At 40.6% G+C, this 24,690-nt stretch overlaps 1 protein-coding gene across 3 annotated transcripts; it reads left to right on the forward strand.

Annotated features, from left to right (window-relative positions):
* The first annotated feature begins 1,091 nt into the window (after nt 1–1,091).
* On the forward strand, nt 1,092–24,674 carry TDG (thymine DNA glycosylase). Of its 3 annotated transcripts, none has more exons than XM_049884212.1 (10): nt 1,092–2,420; nt 11,495–11,637; nt 15,656–15,897; nt 17,022–17,091; nt 18,989–19,124; nt 19,324–19,406; nt 19,486–19,580; nt 21,639–21,810; nt 22,237–22,362; nt 22,772–24,674. In XM_049884212.1, exons 1-10 carry the CDS (start codon nt 2,398–2,400, stop codon nt 22,912–22,914), a joined length of 1,233 nt encoding a protein of 410 aa, XP_049740169.1. In that variant the 5' UTR covers nt 1,092–2,397; the 3' UTR covers nt 22,915–24,674. The 3 variants fall into 3 exon arrangements, with proteins under 3 accessions (XP_049740169.1, XP_049740168.1, XP_049740170.1); XM_049884211.1 differs by having other exon boundaries at nt 1,094–2,420; nt 22,769–24,670; XM_049884213.1 differs by lacking the exon at nt 1,092–2,420 and adding an exon at nt 8,756–9,945 and having other exon boundaries at nt 22,769–24,670.
* Nucleotides 24,675–24,690: the final 16 nt, after the last annotated feature.

The raw sequence follows: 24,690 nt of genomic DNA on the forward strand, positions 1-24,690 counted from the left end.
AAATCTTGTTGATAGTAAGATTTAAATGACAGGCATAACATTAGAAAAGAAGGAAGCAAGCTTATTAAATTCCTAAAAGGAAGAGGAGGAAGAGAAAGGGAAACAGTGAGCTGAGTGACTTGGCCCTTTTTTTTTGTCCCATCTTTTTTCCTATCACGAGAATCCTCCCCCCCACACACTTTTTTGTATATACAATGTAATACCCAGAACAACTACTAAAAAAGCTATACAAAGAGATACGCTCAAAAATACCATAGTTAAATCAGGAACTAACAAAGTCCCGTTTAAATATAGGCACATTTGGCAAAGATAGGAGCAAGACATTTCTCCCAGACTTCCCCAAGCTCTGGTAGGCCCGGCTTAGAAGCAGAACAAGCTTATCCTCTGGTTCAGGTTCAGGGTGGTCGGAGAAACAGTGATTGGACAAAGCCACTTTTGCTGCTGTTTCTTCACCATTTCCAGGTTCAATATCCTGCTCCCCGACAACAACTCCCATAAACCTTTATGCAAAGCAGGGCTGAGTTTATAAATGTTTATAAATGGAGCTGCTGAGACCCAGAATACATGGCAGCCCACAGTAAGGGAGATCCTTGCTGCCCAAGGGTAGCTCATCCTAAGTGAGAAAGCCCTGAGGAAAGTTTACAGCTCTTTATGCACACACATTTTGTCTCCAGAATTCTCTCTCTGAAATAGCTGAAGGAGCCATCTGCTTTAAAAGTTTGGATTCCAGACTGTGGTCCTGAGTCATTAGCAAAAGCAGAGAGGATAGGGTTTTGTTTATTCTTTCATTCAACAAATATTTACTGAATACCAACCATGTGTCAAGTTCTCAGTTCACCGCCACCACCGGTTGCCCTCAAGTCGACTCTGACTCATGGTGACCCCACATGTGTCAGAGTATTAGTGTGCTCTATAGAGTTTTCAATGGCACAGTATCCACTAAGGGACAGGGCATTCAGAAAAGTTCTGTAAAGTTTTAAAATGTTCACATATTCATTTAAACTTTAAGCAGTCACGTAATACAAATTAATCTTTCTGCTTCCAGCCCTTTTCCTGGATACTAGAATGAAAATGACACACAGAGCACGAAGCCACAGCCATCTCCCAACCAACATGTTACATGAGTGAAAAATAAACCTGTGCTGTGCTGTAAGCCACTGAAATTTTAGAATTATCTGTTACATGGCATAAACTAAGGAAAACTAACTTGTAATACAACAGCCATGTTTTTCATTATACAAACTAGAGAAACGGAAAAGTCTGTCTCCATTAAGAATTAAGTTCTTGTGCAAACATCAGTGATGGAAATTGAGATATAATGAAATAAAAACCAGTTTTAAGAGCCGTTGAGAATTAAAACGGGGGTTAGTCTGGAAGGTTGTAAGGAGGTGATACTTGAATAGCGTCTACTACCATAGACTTCAAACGTTAGTATTTTTAATGTCCAAAGTAAAGCAGAGAATGATAACGTCAATGTAGAGCTTTACATTTACAGTTTTACAGATTAGGAAACTGAGGTCCAGGATGATAGAGTGGCAAAGTCTCGATTCCCAAGTTTTCCAATTCCACATTTTCTTTCCTCTGTTGTATTTAGGTGCCGTGGAGTCGGTTCTGACTCCTTTACAACAGAAACACTGTCCTGGGCCATCCTCACAATTGTTGCTATAGGTGATGGAGAGTTAAGGCACTTCTTCGCTGACCCTCTACTTTTGAGCCCATTCTTGGCAGTAACTGTGTAAGCCCATTTCGTTGAGGGTCTTCCTCTTTTTTCCTGACCTCCTTCTTCAGCAAGTATGACATCCTTCTCCAGGGACTGGTCCCTCCTACATCTTTCCCCTACATCACACTAATTACCTGATGATTAAGGCAAAACATAAAACTTGGAGCGGAAAGGACTGAATATTTAGGGCCTCACTGATCCTGACAAGCACAACCGCCGCACCTACACAGCGCCACCGCAGGCCCTCGCCATGTCACTCGACCCCCTGCTCACACCTAAAGAGTCCCTGACCGACTAAAGTTTACGTCAGCAGAGCGCTCCCCCTCCCACTCTGTGTCCTCCACCCTTCCCGAAAGTCCAAGCAGCGAAGCTGAAAAATCTAAAGGCCAGCGAACGTGATTGGGCTGCCCTGCACCATGTGACGACCCCAAGGCGTGGGATTTGGCTCTGAGCAGGCGGAAGCGCCCCGTGAAGTGAGAAGGGCGGGGGTGGCCACTCTTGGGGTGAAGGGGAACTAGAAGCTTGGGGGAGGAGCTTGAGCGCCAGCGATTGCCCCAGTTCTTCCAGGAATTGGGGCCAAGTCTCTGGTTACTGTCGTTCCGCCGTACGTACGCGGTCGTACCACAGACACTCGTTTGCCTGGCAGGAGTAGCCGCTCACGGGAGCGGCGGCAGGGAATGGAAGCGGAAAACGCGCGCAGGTAAGGTCGCGGCGGCGCGCCGCCCCTCCCCCAGCGCCCCTCGCTGCGGGGCCGGCGGGCGGGGGGCGGGCGGGCGCGCGCACGCAGGGGTCTTCGACGTCGTGGCCGGGTTACAAAGGCCGGGGCCGCGCGTGCGCACTGCGGGCCCGCCCCAGGATCCGCAGCCGCCGGCAGGCGGGGAGCCGTACCTTCTTCACCTGGACCCCTACTCGGCTCCCCACGATATCTAACTGGCATTAAAAGGCGTTAGTGATCAACCAGCCGTCTCCGGAGAATATTTCTTTTCATTCATGGCTACAAGTTCCTTCACTTTCCATTATCTATGGAAAGAGCTGTAAAGATGGAGTATCACACGTGTCTGGCTCCATGTCCGCCCTCCAGGAGTTTTCATTTTAAAGTTAGTAAAATTTACTGTGGCTCTTTCCCCAAAAGTTTACTCAACAACGTCAAGGGTCACAGGGTAGATAATACTTACATGCTCTTGAATTCTGGAAATACATGTAACACTCCAAAGAAATCAATTCAAAAATGTCTTCAGTTTTACAGTGGGTTTGGTGACGATCTTAAGAATCTGTTTTTAAAATGCCCTTTGGGGAGTGTGAGGTACAGGGAGAGAAGTTTTGCAAAAGCAGAGTTTTAGAGAGTTGTACTCTAATTCGAAAGCCAAATGAGAAATCATTAAATGTGACATTCTTAACAAATAAGAAAAAAAGATGATTTACATTGAAATAAAGTAGTTAGACCTAATGCAGGAGTATTCTGACTCTAAATGGCTGATGGGTTCTCACTTTACACAAGACACTTCTCTGGGCCTGTTAATGTCTGTAAAATAAGGGCGTTTCAGGAATCCAGTTATGCTGTCAATCAGCGTTCTGTGGAAGGTAAGTACTGACTGTCGGTGAAGACTACAAAGGGCATAGTTAAGTACTGTAACCAAAATAAATTGTCTTAGAGTTTAAGGAAAGGGATATACAGAAATAAAGTGTAGAGCAGCCCAACTTTATAGATCAAATATGTGAATAAAGTCTTCCAATTCTTAGAAGACCTTTACGAATGAGAGAATTCACCAGAACTTGTGGAAATCCCCCTCACCTTTATGATCTTACTTCAGAGCAGAATTGAAATCTGGGTAAAGCCTACCATCAAAAGAATTATACACTGTAAGACCTTATTCAGTGTCCTATTCAGTAAAGTAATAGAAGTCTGCTACACAGTTTAGCTCAAAGCGGTGACTTGAGTACTCTGTCTTAACTTCATCCACTGGACTGTAGAACATTTTTTGTTTCGGTCTGCAAAACTTTCACTTTCAGGAGATACGGAGAATACCGTGTTATAAAGAATCTTTCACTGGGAGTTCTGACATGACTCAGGCCCCTGGTATCCTGAGAGAGTAGTTTCCTGTCACTCTCAAATTTGTGATCATCAAGGAATGGAATGCAGGGTAGAATTAATTTACCTTTTTTTTGGAAAATTTTAAAAAATTCCCTGGATTATAGACTGAAAAGTAAAAATAGCTCAAGAGTCACAGGAAGCACTTACAGTCTAACTAACCCAGAGGGGGAAAAAGGAGGAATTATATAAGGAGATCTGTATGCTTCCAGTGATCTCAAGCTTGAAAAGGACATTTACCAAAGTTGGAAAGTAGTAGTATGAGTGGAAGTGACATGGACCACTGTCTTAGTTATCTAGTGGTGCTATAACAAATACCACAGGTGGATGGCTTTAACAAGCAGACATTTATTCTCTCATAGTCTAGTAGGCTAAAAGTCTGGATTCAGGGCTCCAGTCCCAGGGGAAGGCTTCCTCTCTCTCTTGACTCTGGAGGAAGGTCCTTGTTGTCAATCTTCCCCCGGTGTAGGAGCTTTTCGGCACAGGGACCCCTGGTCCAAAGGATGCACTCTGCTCCTGGCACTGTTGTCTTGATATGAGGTCCCCATGTCTCTGCTCGTTTCTCTCTTATATCTCAAGAGAGATTGACTTAAAACAACCTAATCTTGTAGATTGAGTACTGCCTCATTAACATAACTTTCTAATCCTGACTCATTGTCAATACAGATGTAGGATTTACAACACATAGTAAAATCCCATCAGGTGACAAAATGGTGGACAGTCGAACAATACTGGGAGTCATGGCCTAGCCAAGTTGACATTTTTGCGGGACACAGTTCAATCCATGCCAACCGCTAAGAATACAGACAGGAAAGATTAATCTTCAAATGAGACCAGGCTTTCTAGAAATGTTAAAGATAACTGGGAGGAGGACTTAAAATGTTAGGCTTGGACGATGAGCGGGGTGAGAAAGGTTTGGGTTTTCTGCCCAGTCCAATGGCATGGAGTTAGTAGATGACAGACAAAACATACTCAGTTTTGTTTTTGATTTTTTATCACCTGTAAAAAGGAAACACCATCTCTGCCAGAGTGTGGTTAATGAGCAACATCGATAACCACGGCTATCATTTCTGGAACATTTCATACTGGACACTTTTACATCATGTTATTTCATCATAAGGAGCCCTGGTGGCGCAATGGCTGAGCCCTCGGCTGCTAACCGAAAGACTGGCAGTTCGAACTCACCCAGCAGCTCTGCAGGAGAAAAACCTGGCAACCTGCTTCTGTAAAGGTTACAGCCTAGGAACCCCTATGGAGCAATTCTCCTCTGTTGTATGGAATCACTATGAGTTAAAATTGACTCCACGGCACCTAACAACAACAGAAAAAGGAATATGTCAGACTGGAAATGGCAAAATGAATGTAAGAGTTTCAAGGCTCAAGATCAATAAGGGCATTTAAAAGAGCTTTTAGCTACTTCAACTGAAATCATATTTCCGGGCCTGAATGCGTTGTATTTCAAATGAGAGGCTAGCTTACAGCAGTCTTTGAGGACTTATAGACAACAGGTGAGGGAAATGGAGCCTGGGTATAAACACATGGGTCCCTATTTCCTTAAAAGATGGAGTCTGTGCTCTAATTTATTGCCATTGATCCTTAACAAAATGCTTGAATATTACTCATCAGTGTAAATTAAAAAAAGAGCAAGACCTTCCAGATCAGGTTAATTCCCTTTTAGACTAGACTAGACTATACTTGGATCTACAGTCAGTGCCCATGGAAGCAGCAGTTGAGAAATCAAAGACACATTACGGTGAGTAAATCTGCTGCAGAAGACTTACTTAACATGTTGAAAAGCAAAAATGTCACTTTAAGGACCAAGGTATGCCTGACCCAAGCCATGGTATTTTCAGTTGCCTCCTCTGCATGCGAAAGCTGGGCAATAAATAAGGAAGACCAAAGAAGAATTGATGCCTTTGAATTATGGTGTTGGCGAAGAGTATTGAGTGTACCGTGAACTGCCAGAAGAACATCTGTCTCGGAAGAAGTGCAGCCAGAATGCTCATTAGAAGTGTGGGTGGTGAGACTTTGTGTCACGTACTTTAGACATGTTGTCAGGAGGGACAGGACCCTGGAGAGGGACATCGTGATTAGTAGAGAGTCAGCGAAAAAGAGGAATACCCTCAGGGAGGTGGATTGACACAGTGGCTGTTGCAGCAGTGAACTGAAGCTTAGCAATGATTGTGAGGATGGTGCAGAACCAGGTTGTGTTTCATTCTGTTGTGCATAGGGTCCCTGTGAGTCAGAACCAGCTCAATAGCACCTAACAAAACAAACTATATTTGATCATCTTATGTGATCTTTAATTATTAATCATTATTTTCATAGCAAATTTATTATATGTAAGGCACTGTTTTAAGTGTTTTACATGTGTTAAGTAATTTAATCCTCATAACCAATGCGATAGGTGTTATTATTCCCACCTTATAGAGGTGGAAGCCGGGCATAAAGAGGCTGAGAAACTTGCCCACACAGCTCGGAAGAGGCAGAAATAGAATTTGAACCCAGGGGATCTGGCTGCAAATTCTGCCTCCCTAGCTAACAACTATTATACCGCTTATTTTTGGGGCAAGATGGAGACAGGCTGATGGCAGTCCAGTTAGGTGAAATCCAAACTGGTTTACTACTGAAAGAATCAAGGACAGGTTGAAGAGAGGTCTATACTGATGTGCCATGTACCTCTATTCCCAACCTTGTTCTTTCCAACAGTTTAACAACTTCAAGGTGTTGATGGCATGCTGGGGAAATTTGTGAGTGACCCAACTTTGGGAGGGATTTGTGGAGTTGATAGATTGATTCAGAATCCAGAAAAATCCCAACTGACTGGAATGGTGAATCATCTTTTACAAAAGGAGGCACAGCCTTTTACTCAGGTGAAGAAAATCGGTGACAGGCATGTGGGATGAGGGAGACATGACGGAAGGGCAGTTTTTGTTGATGGCAAACTCAGTATGAATCAGTAGCATAATATGGGTGCCAGTATAAAGCTAATGTAATAAGTTCCGTAGTATGGTCTCTAAAATGAGGAAGTTTATAGCCCTGTTCGGCTTCAGACTGATGAGGCTGTATCTGGAGCATTTTGTGTGATTCTGAGCACCAAAAAATGACCAAATAGGGAGGAAACTTGAAATCATACTGTATGAGGAATAGTTAAACCAACTGGGGACTCTAGCTTACTCTAAATTGCTGTGTTCACCGTTTCTAGTAGACTAGTTGTACACGATAAGTACCTACCAATATCTGGTGAGTACACACATTCCCACTTAACATCGAATGCAGCCTTTTAATAGTTTAAATAGTCTCCTTTAGTGGAGCATTCGGATCATTTATTTAGCATTGGTCATCGCTTTGTGTGCATTCACTGTATATGCTTGTTGAACTGCAGAGAAATGTATTTAGAAAATAGCAACTTATATCCTTAAAATACTGGAAAATAACTATTAAAGAAGTAGAGGGTCAGCGGAAAAGTGGAAGACCCTCAACACGATGGATTGACACAGTGGCTGCAACAGTGGGCTCAGGTGCATCAACAGTTGTGAGGATGGTGAAGGACTGGGCAGTGTTTCCTTCTGTAGTGCGTGGGGTCGCTGTGGGTCGGAACTGACGAAACGGCACCCAACAACCACAAAGAAGTTGCAGCTGTTAATTTTAGAGAAAACCTTAAAGATTTAGTTTTTTTTGAAATACAGCAAAATCTGAATTCAGTCAGTCAACTGTGTGTGTGTTTATGTGTGTTTTGAGAAAGACTGTTGGAAAATTCAGAGTTCATCAATCTCAGACAGCAGTTAGAACCAGTCTTATAAGCACTGTGGTTCAAGAGAAGGGGGTGCAAATGAAGGAGACAGGAAATGTGAACACTGGGAAAAGGACAGAAGTAGCACAGTTGGGACAAACAAACGATGAGGGAAAAAGGTGACAAAGGGGAAATAAAAGCATTCATCATGCTTATGACCTTGATGTCGGGGAGTTACATTTTAAAAAACACTTGTCATCTGCCCGGAGTCTGAAGAGATTTAGCTTATTTCCTACACATTTAGCATATACGAAGAATCAGAAATCACTTTATCCAATCGCTCATTTTCCTTGTGAGGCCTGGAGCACTGTCATTCAAGAGGGGGAAAAAAATGTAGCTGCCTTTGACTTCCACCCAAGGCAACCTTGTGTCTCAAAGTGGAGCTGTGCTCCATAGGGTTTTCAATGGCTTACTTTTTTGGAGGTAGGTCACCAGGCCTTTCTTCCAAGGCGCCTTTGAGTGGATTTGAACCTCTAATCTTTCAGTTAGAAGCTGAGCACATTACCAGTTTGTACCACCCAGGAAATGGGGGTACAGATAGAAACCTAGAGAGCATGAATGACTTGACTCAGGTGAGCCATCTGTTTAGCGACTGGACTCGGATTGGATCCAGATCTCCTGACTCCCAGCCCAGTGCTCTGCTATCACTTTCCCTCTTACTCAGAGGAAATTATTGTTCAGAAACATTGCAGATTCTAAAATATGAAGTGTCAGTTGTACAACTGCAACAGACGTATTTAAGAAATAGCTTCACAATAAGATTGAAATAGGTTTGTGTTGCTTACAAATTTAACTATTATTAGATAAGAGGAAATTAAATTATCTGAAACTCCTTGATATCCCAACATTAAAGTTCATGAACATTTTTTGTGGAAACGTAGTACTTTTTTCTGCCAAATAATAATATAATCCACACTCATTCCCTTTTTGTTCTGGCTCTTAGGAAGCTGTTAAGCAGCTCAGGCTAAATTTAACGTTTAAAGATAGCACATTACTTCAGAACTAACACTTGTTATTTTCCATTACTTTATTTTTCTACTTTTGCCCTTATTTAACTTATTGTAAACTGCTGCTGAACATTTTTAGAAAGATTAAGGGATATATCAATATTTTAGTTTCTGAATTTTTTTTCAAAAATTGATATATATCTCTAATGATATAAAACTTCAGATGCTTTTTCCCCCTTTTTCGCTTGTTCTTCAGCTGACTGGCTTCTAAAATTTTGGTTTTCTGATTTGGAGCCCCAAAATTTCTGACCGCTACAACCTTGCTTGCTGAAAGTGAAGAAGACTTGAAGCACTTATTAATGAAGATCAAAGACCACAGACTTCAGTATGGCTTGCACCTCAACATAAAGAAAACAAAAATCCTCACAACTGGACCAATGAGCAACATCATGATAAACGGAGAAAAGGTTGAAGTTGTCAAGGATTTCATTTTACTTGGATCTACAGTCAACAGCCATGGAAGCAGCAGTCAAGAAATCATTGGGCATTGGGCACATCTGCTGCAAAGGACCTCTTTAAAGTGTTGAAGAGCAAAGATGTCACCTTGAAGACTAAGGTGCACCTGACCCAACCCATGGTATTTTCAGTCACGTCACATGCATGTGAAAGCTGGACAATGAATAAGGAAACTTGAAGAAGAATTGATGCCTTTGAATTGTGGTGTTGGTGAAGAATATTGTCCTTGGAAACTCTGTGGGGCAGTTCTACTCTGTCCTATAGGGTCGCTGTGAGTCGGAATCCACTCGACAGCACTGGTTTTTTTGGGTTTTCTGGGCCAGAAGAATGAATAAATCTGTCTTGGAAGAAGTGCAACCAGAGTGCTCCTTAGAAGCAAGGATGCCGAGACTGTGTCTTACATACTTTGGACATGTTGTCAGGAGGCATCAGTCTGGAGAAGGACATCATGCTTTGCAAAGTACGGGGTCAGCGCAAAAGAGGAGGACCTCAACGAGGTGGATTGACACAGTGGCTGCAACAATGGGCTCAAGCATAACGACGATTGTAAGGATGGCACAGGACCAGGCAGTGTTTTCGTTCTGTTGTGCATAGGGTCGCTATGAGTCAGAACCGACTCGACAGCCCCTAACAACAATAACAATTTTACTAAGGGACCCACATTTTGGGAATTTATTTTGTGAAGAATTGTTTTGTAGTATGAATGGCGCTTCCCTAACTTCTACATTTTCTGTTCGGATTTTTGTAACATGCTCAAAGAAATCTGTGACATATGCGTGAAACCCTATGAGAGGTAGCAGGAAACACACGGTTGTCTTCCTGATGTTGTGACAGATTAGAAAGCCACCGTGGTGTCTTAATTTATTTATTGTTACTGCAGGTACTTACTGCTATTCATTAATTGTTACCACGTGTCTTCAGTTGTTTATATTCAAACTTAAAGAGGCTGTAGCGTCTCTGGAAACTGCCACAGCCATAGTCACAAGTTGCAATGCATTTTACTAGAACTTCCACAGCATAGCCACTGAAGATCCCTCAATGTAACCCAGACGTATCAACTTCTCACTAGAATTTTTAAGTCATAAACACTGGACAACCAGTATTTTAATGATTTATTGAAAAGAGCTGCCAGCGGTATTGTATTTATATGATTTGAGAACGGTATACTTAAGGAAATAAAACTTTTAAGATATTGTTTAATATCTTTCTTACTAATTCTCAACCTTTTCTCTACTTGCTTAGCTTAATAATAACTTTAGGTCCGAATGCCTCTCCCATGATCTGTCCGTTGGGACTGGGCCCCTGGGTATCTGGAGGATCACCAGTCTGGCTTAGCTACCCCTGTGTAGTGTGTTACCCAGTGTGTCTGCCTAGGCCAGTTAAGCTTACCCAGGAGATGCTTTAGTTTGGCTTTTTTAAAAACAGTTTCATTGAGGTATGGTTTACATACCATAAAGTTCATTCATTTAAAGTGTGCTAGTTTGCCTATGCAATCTCTGCTTTCTGAGCCCCCTGTTTCACCATGTCACATAGAAAGAAAACTGGTAAGTAGCTCATCTTGCCACAGAAAACATGACATTTCTCTTCAAATGGTAAACGGTGCTTTTGCTTTTATTTCCCAGTGTTTTCCTTTCTCCTATATATTCAGTGGTGTCATTTGGCATTAGTGTAATTTGAATTTCATAAAATAAGTGCATACTTCCCTAGCTTGTGCTAATAGCAATAGCCTGAGAAAGTGGTTTATAGTTATCAGAAACATTTTTTTGAAATTGTTTTCTTTGAAGGCCTATGTTCCTTACATTGAGTGGACTACTTTGAACAAAGTTTAAATCTGTTCAAAAGAAAGGTTTAGAGTGATTTCTTCACAAATTCAACAGATATTTACAAAATATCCATTTCTAGCCCTCACTTAGTGGCAAAAACAAAAAAAGCAAAAAACAAAGCTAATAAATAAGTAAACAGGCAGATAAACCTAAGGAGAACCTTAAGTTAGATTGGAAGGGCTCTTTGGGGCAAGATGACTAAATACCGAAGGTAGGGGTGCAGATTTTGTTTGTGGATATTTTAGCCCTGTGTAGACTGCCTGGCAGGCCTTTCAAGTCTCCCTACTAGAAAAATTCTCATCATCTGCTTTCAAAGAAAGTACAGGATGACTTGACAGGACTTGTAAGTTTTATTGATGACACAGCTTGTCATTAGTGTGAGAGTTAATGAATGTTTGGCTAGTAGGTACTCACTAAAGATTGTGTGAATGTATAAATACGAGAGTAGATCTTCCTTCTCTCTCTTCTGTGCTTTTGTCTGCTCTAAATACTACAGTCTGGTTACAAAATACTGGACCTTAAAGGATATTTACAGCTGATCCTTTAAGCTTACATTTGGGTACATTTTATTGTCATTATAGCTTACACCGAATTATTCCTTTGCAGCTATTCCCTTCGGCAAGCTCAAGCTTTTTACACATTCCGATTTCAACAAATGCTGGCTGAAGCTCCTAATATGGAAACCGTGAATGAACAGCAAGTGCCAGTCGAAGTTCTAGTCACAGCTCCTGCTCAGGAACCCCTACCAGGTAGTTTCCATACTGATAGTTTAGAAAATTAGCTACTGGATTAGCTGCTTTATTTAAGAAAGGGTTTAATGATGAATTTTAAAGTTAAAAAATGGAATCCATTTGTAAAACCTTTGTTCAAATCCTGGCTGTTTTTTATTAGCTGTTTGATCTTGGACAAGTTACTCAACCTCTCTGAACTTAAGTTCTTCACCCTGCCACTGGTTCCAAAGCATCATTATCTCTCACCTGAATTATTGTAGTAGCTTCTCAACTGTTCTCTCTGCTTGCACCCTGCCCTGAGTCTGTTCTCACAGCAGCTGGGCTGGCCCTGTTAATAGGTGAGTCAAATCATGTCACTGTTCTGTCCACAACCCTTTAGGGGTTTTCCATTACACAAAGAGAAAACGAAAGTCCATACAGTAACCTATAAACCCTACACCCCTGGCCCTCTGCATGCCCTCTGCTCTCCCTCTGACTTCATCTCCTACCTCTCACCAGCTGGCTTGCTCTGCTCAGCCATACTGGCCACCTCACTGTTCCTCGAGCCTGTCGGGCATGCTCTCACCTTAGGACCCTTGCACTAGCTGCTGCCTCTCAGGAGCGTTCTTTCCTCTGATAGCCACGTGGCTCTAACTCCCTTACCTCCTTCCGCACTTGATCAGATGGTGCCTTGTCATTTAATATTGTAGCAACCCCCGAGCCCCCTGTACTCTTGAAACACCTTGTTCTTGTGTAGTTTTTTTTAGCATTTGTCACTTTCTAACATGTTATATCTCCCCTCTTCTGTTTTAAACACTAGAACACTCAACTACTACTGAAAGGTTGGCAGTTTGAACCCACCCAGGGGTGCCTTGGGAGATAGGCCTGGTGATCTGTTTCTGAAAGGTCACAACCTTAAAAACCCAGTGGAACACAGTTCTACTCTGATACACATAGGGTCACCATGAGTTGGAATTGACTCAACAGTAACTAACAACAGCAACAATGTGTTATGTAATTTACCTGTTGGTTATGTTTGTTGTCTGTTTTTTCCCACTAGAGGGTTAAGCTTCAACACATCTCCAGCACCGCCAGTGGTGCCTAGCATATGGTAGGCATTCAGTAATGAATAAAGAAATGACTGTGTAACTCATCACAGAATTAGTTAAATAAGAGAACTCATCGCAAAGTATGGGTGCTTAGTAGGCACTGAAATATTATCATCCTGTGGATTATATATGGGAAATTATGTATTTTTGAAACTTTTAGATACATTTTCTCCTAGAAACAATGTTCCCTGTGACTGAGTGGCCTCCAGACAAGTTAGTAAAAGTCTATTTAATCTTGTAAAGTCCCTAAAACAAAGCACTATTCTAATCCAGAAAACCTAAAAATTCCTTTATTTTAAAGCACTTTTTAAGTACCTAGTATGTGCCAGTGGAGCCCTGATGGCGTAGTGGTTTAAATGTTCGGCTGTTAACCAAAAGGTCAGCAGTTCACATCCACCAGCCGCTCCTTGGAAACCCTGTGGGGCAGTTCTACTCTATCCTACAGGGTCGCTTTGAGTCGGAATTGTCTCAACGGCGATGGGTTTGATTTGTTTTTTTAGTATGTGCCATGTACTGTGATACATTCTGAGGAGTAAAAGAACATGGATCCTGTCCTCAAATATCTCATCATCTAGTAGAGTTAAAAAAAAAAGAAGTCCACATTGTGCCTTGCCATGCCGAGTGATGAAGGAGGCTCCAGCTGCTTTGGGAGCTTATGGGGGTGGTAGCTAACACAGACCGATGACTCAGGGGTAGCTTCCCGGAGCAGAGAGAGAACGCCAGGGTTCTGAAACACCACAGGTGAGGAGACTTCATCCCCATGAAGAAGGGGCTAAGGAAGATTCCAGACCAAGAGAGCAACATGTGCCAAGTTAGAGACATGAAGCATGGCACAGTCAAAAATCTGAGAATGAGTCTGTATAATTGGAGTCTGGGGTGTAGCAAGGAAATGGTGAGAGATGAGGCTGGAGGGGGCAGGTTTGGCTTGCATTTTATCCTAAGAGGTTTATAGTCTATCCTGAACGCTGTTGGGAACTGTTGAGAGAATGTAAGCAGAGGAATGACTCAGATAGATTGATGTTTTAAAAAGATCATTCCGGAAATAGAGGATAGACTGGGTGGTAGAGAGCCAGGTAGAGCGTGTAGGCAAGGAGTGAATTAGAGACTCTTAGAATGATCTAGGCAGGAAATGAGGAGGACCTGAATCATGGCAGAAGGCATGGGGAAGGACAGACTTAGGAAAGACCCAGGAGGCAGAATCACCTGGGCGTGGTTAATGGATTTCATGTGGGGAGGGTGAGGGAGAAAGAGGAATCTGAAAGTGACTCCCGGGTTTCTGGCGTGAGCATTTGGATGAAGAAGGTGCCATTCACCAGACAGGAAATTAGAAGGGGAGGAAGAGCAGCATGAAACGATACGTCATTACCTACCTAGTAGGTAGAAAGAAGGTAATGATATCACCAGTATAGCAGTGTTCATATGAGAAATGTGCTCAGAGGTTTGGTTTATGCTTTTTGGGGGACTACAGTCTAATGCCAGTGTATTAAAACTACCTCCTGCCCTTGCTTCTCTTATTTTTCTGGGCAGGGAGCACTAGAATTTCCCCAGCTACAAGCCAGTGATGGTGGCCCTCTTGGCGCTTACCAAAAAACCAAAACCTGACCCATTGCCTTTGATTCAATTCCATCTCACCCGGACCTTGTAGGACAGGGTAGAACTGCCCCCTAGAGTTCCCACGGCTGAAATCTTTATAGAGCCGACTGCTACATCTTTCTCCTGCAGAATGGCTGGTGGGTTTGAACTGCTGACCTTTTGGTTAGCAGCCAAGTACTTAACCAGTGCACCACCAGGGCTCCTTAGCATGCTAAATCAGCATGAGGCAGAAGAGAGGAACCTTGTTCTTGGGGGGCGCATTTGGAAAAACACCAAACAGCAGTAGGATGGGGTAGGGGACTGAGAAATTAGGAAAGATGCTGAAGAATTAAGGGTAAGAAAACCAAGGCCTCCTGATAGGTAACTTTAGGTCAGTGGTTCTCAACCGGGAGTGATTTTGCTCCCCAAGGGACATATGACATTATCTGGAAGCATTTTTTATTATCATGTTTGGCAGGCTGCTACTGGCATCTAGTGGGTAGTGGCCAGGCATGCTTTTAAACATCCTACAGTGTACAACCCAAAATGTCAGTAGTGCTGCCAAGGTTGAGAAACCCTGTGTTCGGTCCTGAGATCAGATGCCTACTCTTGCCTTTTGGAAAATGCTGCTACTTCAAGATATCATTCTCAGCAATTTCTAAGTTTACCTGTTCAGCCATGTGTGGCAGAATTTGCACTCAGGCTCTTAAACATGTACACAAGCCATTTGAGGTTTTCTGCTGCTGAACATTATAGGAAAACTGAGTTAAAAGGTTTCCTTTCCTTCCTGTTTTTCTATCTACCTATTTTCATTTGTTTACTTAACAATTTAGAATTCCTCAGAAATGGTACATGGATGTTTTGTGTCTCTGGGGAGGCCAGGATGCCAAATAAGATTGTGTAGAAAATCAGTCTATGGTTATTACAGGTATTTCTTCCCAAGAGCAGCTAGCAGGGAAGGAAGGTAGGAGGTGGGGGTGCGTGAACTCACTTTGGGATGCGGGTGGTGGTGGTTGCCGTTGAGTCAATCCTAACTCATTGCAATCCCGTGTGTGCAGAGAATTGTTCCATAGGGTTTTCAAGGCTGTGACCTTTCAGAAGCAGAATGCCAGGCCTGTCTTCCAAGGCACCTCTAAGTGGGTTCAGATCACCAACCTCTCAGTTAGTAGTTGAACACTTAACTGTTTGCATCGCCGGGGACCCATTCTAGGGTGGAGGAAGGAGAAAGTATGGAAAATGAGACTGATGTTAGAAATTAGAACAGCATAGTTTGGGGAGAGGGAAAAAGGGTCGCTAGGGCTGTTTTTCTAGGAAAGCTGCCTAAGGTTTGTGAGTTAAGATTTCCCAAATCTACATACTGAAAAATCATGTTTCAGAGGCTCCGAAAGGAAGAAAAAGAAAACCAAGAACAACAGAACCAAAAAAGCCGGTGGAGCCCGAAAAACCTGCCGTACCAAAAAAATCTGGCAAGTCCACAAAATCAAAAGAAAAACAGGAAAAAATTACAGATACGTTTAAAGTGAAAAGGAAAGTAGACCGTTTTAATGGTGTTTCAGAAGCTGAGCTTTTGACCAAGACTCTCCCTGATATTTTGACCTTCAATCTGGATATCGTGATTGTAAGTATTTTTTTTTCTCGTTTGATTTTATAAGTAGCTTAGGTGGATTGGAAACCCAGGTGGCATAGTGGTTATGTACTATGGCTGCTAACCAAGAGGTCGGCAGTTTGAATCCACCAGGCGCTCCTTGGATACTCTATGGGGCAGTTCTGCTCTGTCCTGTAGGGTCGCTATGAGTTGGAATCGACTCGGTGGCAGTGGGTTTGGTTTTTGGGTTAGGTGGATTAGCTTTACTTAACAATTACCTCGCAAATAGCATTTTGCTGAAAGGGAACCATTTCTAAGAATCTCTTTGTGGTAAATCCTGTCACTTTCATGAATTTGTGTTAACTGAAAAAAAACAAACCCACTGCCGTCGAGTCGATTCCCACTCGTAGCGACCCTATAGGACAGAGTAGAACTGCCCGATAGAGTTTCCGAGGAGCACCTGGCGGATTCGAACTGCTGACCTCTTGGTTAGCAGCCGTAGCACTTAACCACTACTCCACCAGGGTTTCCAAAGTTGTGTTATGTGGGAGTATTTAAGAAGGGAGCTCCAGAGTTGGGCTATTTGGATTCAAATCCTGCCAAGTGGTTTGACCTCAGACAAGCCTTACCCTTTCTAAACACTGATTTCCTTGTTGGTAAAATGGATGAGAATAGTACTGCCCTTATAGGGTTGCAAAGATTAAATGAAGTAATCTGTGTGGATTCAGAGTGCATGACATTGTGAGGACTCAGTAAAGGAGAGCACTTATTATAGACTTTGACTTTTGTCAGTTAAATGTTGGAAACAGCACAGGACAGCCATGAAGCTTGTGTGGAGTAAGCTACTTGTTGGGAGTGGAGAACCAGACTTGTGGCTGCACGTGGGCTCAGATATTGATTTTCCCAGTACCTGTCTTGCCAGAGTGAAGGCAGCCCAGTTGGGTGGGGATGGAGGACCTGGGGATATGAGGTAGGCAAACTGGTTTTTAAAAACAACAGTGGAATACTTTGGTTGGCAATTAATTAAACAATATTGATTATGATGCTGAATTAAATTTGTATTTTAATAAATTGAGTTTTGTTTACCTCTCCCCCATAAAAATCCTAAGGCTATAAAATTTTTTAAGATCAAAACGTATAAATATTTTGCTGTGTAGATTGGCATAAACCCAGGACTAATGGCTGCTTACAAAGGGCATCATTACCCTGGACCTGGAAACCATTTTTGTAAGTGATTGCTTTTCTTACTACTTTACTTTTAAACTAGACTTCTTTGTTTATAGTTGTTTTTTGTTTTTGACCAAAAAGAGAGACTAAATGTGTGTGACATGTTTGCTTGTTTTGTGTTTGAGTGTGTGTATATACATAAAAGTGATGGTTTGAAATGATACATTGCTGCTAATGTTTTGGTTTAAGTGAGGCACAAGAAGTGATTTCTGTTCGAATTGTTCTCAATGAGTTTTACTACTTTTGACTTTTTTTTTTAAATGATTTTAAAAGACTGTTATCTGTAGATGTGGTAACAATAGTGCATCTTTGTGGTGGTACAGACAGAGTAAATGCCCTTTCCAGATTTCTGCTGGCCTTATTTCCTAGGAGAGAAACACATTGATCATTGGCAATCAAGTTGTAATAGTTACAAATGCTGTGATGGAAGACATTCTCTATTTACACTAGCACAAAACAGTATTAACCCAAAAAAAACCCATTGCTGCTCCTTATAACTATTACCAAAAAACCAAACCCATTGCCACACAGTTGATTCTGACTCATAGAGGCCCTGTGAGGACAGAGTAGAACTGCCCCATACAGTTTCCAAGGAGCTCGTGGTAGAGTCAAACTGCCGACCTTTTGGTTAGCGGCTGTAGCTCTTAACCACAACACCACCAGGGCTTCCATAACTATGACAGTGACCTTTAAAACCAGGTGTAACTACTGCCATATTATCTTGAATATAAGTTGTTTTATGTGACAGTGCCTAGTAGAGCAAGGCATGTGATAGGCCCTCAGAAAATAGCTGATTAGCTTAAAAAAAAAAAAAAAAAACCCTCTGAGTCGATTCTGACTCATAGCAACCCTGTAGGACAGAGTAGAACTGCCCCATAGGGTTTCCAAGGAGCGGCTGGTGGATTTGAACTGCCGACATTTTTGGTTAGCAGTCGAGCTCTTAACCACCACACCACCAGCGCTCCAAATGATAGTATGCATTTTTAGAACTGACTAGAGAAATTTGAACTTACTTCCTCCACTTTCAAGATGTTTGACTGTTTTCTGTCCATGGGTTGGTTTATCCTTGAAAGGAAAATTAATGGTTTCAAAGTTTCCTACCCTGACCAGCTGTGTATTCTTGAACAGGCATTTGTTTACCATAAAAAAATATTTGTTAAAAGTAGTCTCTATCTCCTAAAATGGTGTGATGGTTAAATGAGATAATCCATGTAAAGGGCTTAGCATAGTTGTTGTTGTGAGGCGCCATCAAGTTGATTCTGACTCATAGTGACCCTGTGTACAACAGAACGAAACACTGCCCAGTCCTGCGCCATCCTCACGATTGTTATGTTTGAACCCCTTGTTGCGGCCACTGTGTCAGTTCATCTCATTGAGCATCTTCCTCCTTTTCGCTGACCTTCTACTTTACCAAGCATGATGTCCTTCTCAAGGGCTGATCCCTCCTGAAAACACGTCCAAAGTACGTGAGACAGTGTGTCACCACCCTTGCTTCTAAGGAGCATTCTGGCTGTATTTCTTCTAAGACAGATTGGTTTGTTCTTTTGGTAGTCCATGGTATATTCAGTATCTTTGCCAACACCATAATGCAAAAGCATCGATTATTCCTCGGTCTTACTTATTCATTGTCCAGCTTTCACACACATAGGAAGCAATTGAAAAGACCATGGCTTGGGTCCAGGTGACATCTTTGCTTTTCAACACTTTTTAGCATAGTACCCAGAATGTATTAATCGCTCAGTATAGTATTTGGTCTGTGTTATCAGTTTAAAAATGTCCTCAAGTTGTTTTGGTTTTTTATTTCAAGACTAGAATGTAGATTACTACAGTACATCACTTCATTGGGGAAAAACCTTCAACCTTACACAGAAATAAATGAAACTCCTCTCTTTTGCAGGGAAGTGTCTATTTATGTCAGGGCTGAGTGAGGTCCAACTGAGTCATATGGATGACCACACTTTACCAGGGAAGTATGGTATTGGATTTACCAATATGGTGGAAAGGACAACCCCAGGCAGCAAGGATCTTTCCAGGTAATTACATAACATTTTTTTTTTTTTTTTGAAAAGTTGAGACCTTCGCCATGCTGGTGGCTCAGATACTCTAGATGCATCTAGTTTAAGCTGAGTTCAACAAATAGGTGATTTGACCTCTTGTTGAAAATTGTCTGAACTTAGCATATTACAAACATTGTTGTATTTATATTTTGATGCCTTTTTAATTCAATTTTAGTAAAGAATTTCGTGAAGGAGGACGTATTCTAGTGCAGAAATTACAGAAATATCAGCCACGAATAGCGGTGTTTAATGGAAAATGTAAGATTTACTTTTAAATTTGAGCTTTTTTTTTTGCTGATATTATGGGCAATATAAATATGTTTGTATTTCATTTTAGGTATTTATGAAATTTTTAGTAAAGAAGTTTTTGGAGTAAAGGTTAAGAACTTAGAATTTGGACTTCAACCACATAAGATCCCAGACACAGAAACTGTAAGTCTTTAAAAATGCATTTGTAAATCAACTAAATGATTTTTTTCAAGCTGTTTTTCCATTTTTTTTTGTCTTACTCGTTGTAATTTATGCTATAAAAACCTCACACTGTTTTATTGACTACTATTAGGTATCACCTTGAACTAATATTTACACATTAATTCAGATATTGTCATAGTTTTATTAAAAAGGGAAACATTTGTTACCCAAATGGTTTAATGATGTTATATTAATTGGCTAAAATATTGAGAGGTGTTGACTCACATACTATTCAAAACATTTAATGGCATCTACTTGTCAAATTGAAGCCCTTACTTGATTGTGAACAAATATGTAAATAGAGACACGATCTTGATTACTAAATCTGCTAATCGCGCCCTGTTTATGTATCTTATCCCAACTCCATTTTAAAGCCATATAAAGTACTTTCCAGTTGCAGGCATCCAGCCAGCCTGACTGGCATTTGGCCTAGTGTTTATACATAAGGCAGCATGAAATAACACAGTGGTTTTCAAGTTCTTACTTTCTGCAGAGCTGCTGCAGACACTTGTTTCAAATTTTGCTTCTTAAATAGTTCAACTTTTGTGTAAAACTTTTGCTTGTACATGTGTACACACATGTACAGACCTATGTATTGTGCACTGCCAGATTTTGGGGGAAACCTCAGAATAAAGTTTCTCCCACCTACATACATTTAAAGTCTCCTTTTAAAATTTCTTCTGTTATTCTTATAAATATTTGACTGGTAAAGTAGGTTGTAGCACTGGTCTTTCCTTGAATTAAGGCCTCCCCTCGTCTACTTGGGTGAAGTTGTATAACTGAGTTCACTACTTCCTGTAGTGCACTGCAGACTTGTCCATTAAATGCCACACAAGGCTCACATACATCTCTTGGATCTGCAATTATAGTAGTGCCATAATCAGTAAACTTGAATCATGTTGTGATGGTTAGTTTTACCTCTTATAATAAGCTGTGGGTGCATTTATCTCTTTAAATTTATTCCTTATCATGGATTTTGAGCAGTTAATAGATTGTGTTAATGAATGAGTTTTGAAACAAAAAAAAAACTCTGCTTTTGAAAGTTGCTAGTCACTTGAAGAATATTTGGAGATTGGGCAATATGCTATTACAAAACCTGGTACCACAGGGCACCTACATTATTTTTATGAATCAGGATTTTCTAAATATTGCATAACCAAAACAAAATATTTTTTCTGTAATACGTGCTATGGAGGCTAATTTAAAAGTTACAGCTAATATCCATAATTCAGCAGCCTTACTCTCATGTTTTGTTGGTAGAGATATAAATTGGTACAAGTTCTGTGAAGGGCAATCTGTCATGATCAACCAGAATGATAAATGAAATGTCTTTCTCCCTAGCCATTCCACTTCTAGGAATTTGTCCAGCAGATATACTCACATGTATTTAAAGTTAAATATGTACAATGTTATTCACTGTAACTTCTAATACCAAAAGATTGTAAACAACCTAAATATCCGCAGTTGGGCTCTGGTTAAATTACTAAACTAGTACACAGCTCTAGATAAAATAGCTGTTTTTATATAGGTATTTGATATAGGATCATCTCTGAGGTCATTGTGGAGTGAAAAAAACAAGGTGCAGAACAGGAAATAGGGCATGTTAACCATTTGCATGTTCTTTGAAAGGGATGAGAGAATATGTGTCAAGACACATTTGATTTTACCTTGATTGCTTTTGGGATAGGGTTGGGAGGGAAGGTTTTTCATTGCATGCCTAGTATACCCTTTTGTACCTTTTAAATTGTGAGACATGTATTTGCTGTTAAAAAGAAAATACTGGTAATTGATAGATGAACACTTGACCGGGGGGGAAGCCTCATTGTTTTGATTTACTTACTTTGTAATAAGCATTACAAATTTGAACTTAAGCACTACTACTCTTAATTGATTTTATATATGTTGATGTAATAAGTAACAATTTATTAACCCCACTAAAGGTAAATTTTCTAATCTCAATAAAGAGTGGATTCAGAAGAATTATAAGACTCTTGTAACTCTAAAATTTTATGATTCTAGCTGTGCTATGTTATGCCGTCATCCAGTGCAAGATGTGCTCAGTTTCCTCGAGCCCAAGACAAAGTTCATTACTACATTAAACTGAAGGACTTAAGAGATCAGTTGAAAGGCATTGAACGAAACACAGACGTTCAGGAGGTGCGATACACGTTTGACTTACAGCTCGCCCAAGGTATGTTACCATCATCATCCCTTGGATTCTTTTCGTGTATATGCACATCACAGAAAGTATGTTGGGGATTTAAAAGTCAGGAGGAAAGAAAAAAATTACTGCATCTGTAGCCAGGGTGCTTTAATGATGGGTGTTACAATCTCCTTTGACCAGTGTCTTCCATCTACTCTGGATACTGTTGCAGACACTGAGGATCTGAGAGACATTGCAGCCCACCTAAAATGAAATGTAATAGGTTTTTACAACTTGTGTGAGAGAATTTAGCATACATTACAAAGAGTTTCAATATATGAGAGACATGTATTTGATATGTTTATGTGAGCATTCAGGGGAAAAAAAAAAATTATTTTTCCTGATTTCTGAATAAACCTGTTTCGAAGACTAGGGTACAAAATCCATTTTAAATTCTCTTTACTCTCCTCACAGAGGATGCAAAGAAGATGGCTGTTAAGGAAGAAAAATACGATCCGGGTTATGAAGCAGCGTATGGTGGTGCTTATGTTGAAAATCCATGCAATAGTGAACCTTGCAGCTTCTCTTCAAATGGACTAGGTATGTCTCCTCCCTATGTTTGTTCATTTCAAATACTTGATTTTATCAGGATTGTGGGGGGAATTATCAATATAAATTATTGAACAGTGGGAATGGTAATATAATAATCTAGAGACTGATGATGAAAATTTAATGGTTATTTGATGTTTAGTTACACAAACTTTTACAGCTCATTTTCTTGAAATTACTGACTCGAAGTCATCCTCTTGTGTTTTCTTCTTGGAATAACAGACGAGGATTTATAAGTCCCGAATCTGAAAAAAGAACACTTCTAATTCCATTCAAGAAGCTTGCTTAACTATTTTAAAAGCAGTTCTCCTTCAGTGGACTGTTAAAATCTTCTAATTTGATTATTTGAAATGTTTAAATGGAATAAACTAACACTCTTCTTCCCGACCCCTCCCAGTAGCTGACAGTGCAGAATTACATGGAGAATCAACTTTGAGTGACATTCCAAACGGACAGTGGATGACCCAGTTGTTTACAGACCAGATTCCTTCCTTTAATAATCACTGTGGGATGCAAGCCCAGGAAGAAGGAAACCATGCTTAAGAATGGTGCTTCTCAACTCTGCATAAGTGCTGCAGTTTTAATGCGGTGATCAAGAAGTGAACCTCAGTTTGCTAACTGAATTATTTTATTAGTATTCTACTCTAGTGGTATAATCAGAGTACAGAGAACAGTTCTGTGATAGAATCAACTGTATGAACTAGGTAGTTTGGAAGGAAGAAGTAGGATTTTTTTGTGTGTATGAGTTTTTATATATGACTTAACCATCATTCCAGTTTTTTATAAACTGTATTTCATTTATGAAGAAATTGATATTCTTTTGCAAGTCACTTTTAATCTGTAATATTTAAATGCAACAGTCTGAATATTAATAGTTGATTTTTAACTTACTGTATATTATACACCATTATTCCTTTTATGCCTAAGGAGGGCATGCCAATAATAAGGATTATCACTGGTGAAGAGGCATAGGTGCTGGCTTTCATATAGGAAGCGAACCCTCACTGGGGCCTCATTTGGTAGTTTTTAGAGGTGTTTGATGGTTCCCCGAGTCATATTCACACCTGGCCCTCTTTGCTTTACCAGTGGTGGGCATCTGTGAGAGATGCTTAGTAGTAGAAACTTGGAGTATGGACTTGCAGCAGCAAAGCCAAACCAGCCTTACCTGGCAGAATGTTGAGCCCTGGCCTTGGCCTCCACCCATCTGTTAATCCTCTAGTAGACAGAAACTATTCTGCTGGGATGGTAAGTTCCAGAGAATGCAGTAGACCTTTTAAATTTTGTCCCTTAAGAGAAGAAACTGAACTTCTCTCTCAGCGTCTACCCCTGATTCTGATATCGCCCCCCTTAGCTTTGTGGCCATGACGTGGGAAGTGGTAAGAAATGAATTTTCAAGCTGATAAGGTGCAGGAGGTGTTTGATCATCTTATTTAAACTGGTGCTTTATGTACATGGAATGTACATAAAATACATAATACAGAATTTTTCTCGCTAGGTAGATATCATAAGCCAGTAATTTAAAGAATCCTTTCTCTCCATCATGGCTGTTTATTACTGTGGACTAAGTGAACCTCATGGATAGGTTAATCTGAATTACATACTTTGTGATTTTCCAATGCATTTTTCCTTGGTGCTACAGATGGTCCACAGCTACTAGGTCTGGTGGATATTAAAACTGGATATTCAGGTGCCATTTGCATTCACCCCGATCAACCTGAATATTCTGATTTCAGACATATCCAGGGAGCATGCTGTTTTTTCAATATGAAATATTTATGAGGGCCCTCCCCCCACCCCCAGGAAATTATAAGGCCTTGTTCTTTCTCTTTATAATAAGAGAAACAAATTCTTGTTGTGAATCTAAATATGTTTTTTAGCTGTGGTTGTGATAGAACTTTTTTCCTTAAGTCTAGATCAGGCCGTGTAAAGGTCTTATTCATGTTATTTAAATGATGTACTGTACTGCTGTTTACATGGACATTGTGCGGGCGCTTTGAAGTGCCTTGCATCAGGGATTAGGAGCAATGGAATTATTTTTTCATGGGACTATGTAAAGCATGTAACTAGGTTTTGCTTTGGTGTATAACTATTGTAGCTTTGCAATAGTTTTTTTATTATTATTATTTAAGTGGAGAAAATACCCTTTAAATTATGACAGGCACTCAACAGAGAATGGGTTTAAGGGTTTTCCAAGCATACATACGATGATGGTGGTGTTTTTCATTAAACAATACAGATGAGTAGTAAATGTTGACTTACCATGTACATGAAGTATGAGAATTTTTCACTAAATAATATTGAAAAGGTTTTTAAATTCAT

Source organism: Elephas maximus, chromosome 4 (genome assembly GCF_024166365.1).
Source record: "Elephas maximus indicus isolate mEleMax1 chromosome 4, mEleMax1 primary haplotype, whole genome shotgun sequence".
In the NCBI taxonomy this organism is placed as follows: Eukaryota; Metazoa; Chordata; class Mammalia; order Proboscidea; family Elephantidae; genus Elephas; species Elephas maximus.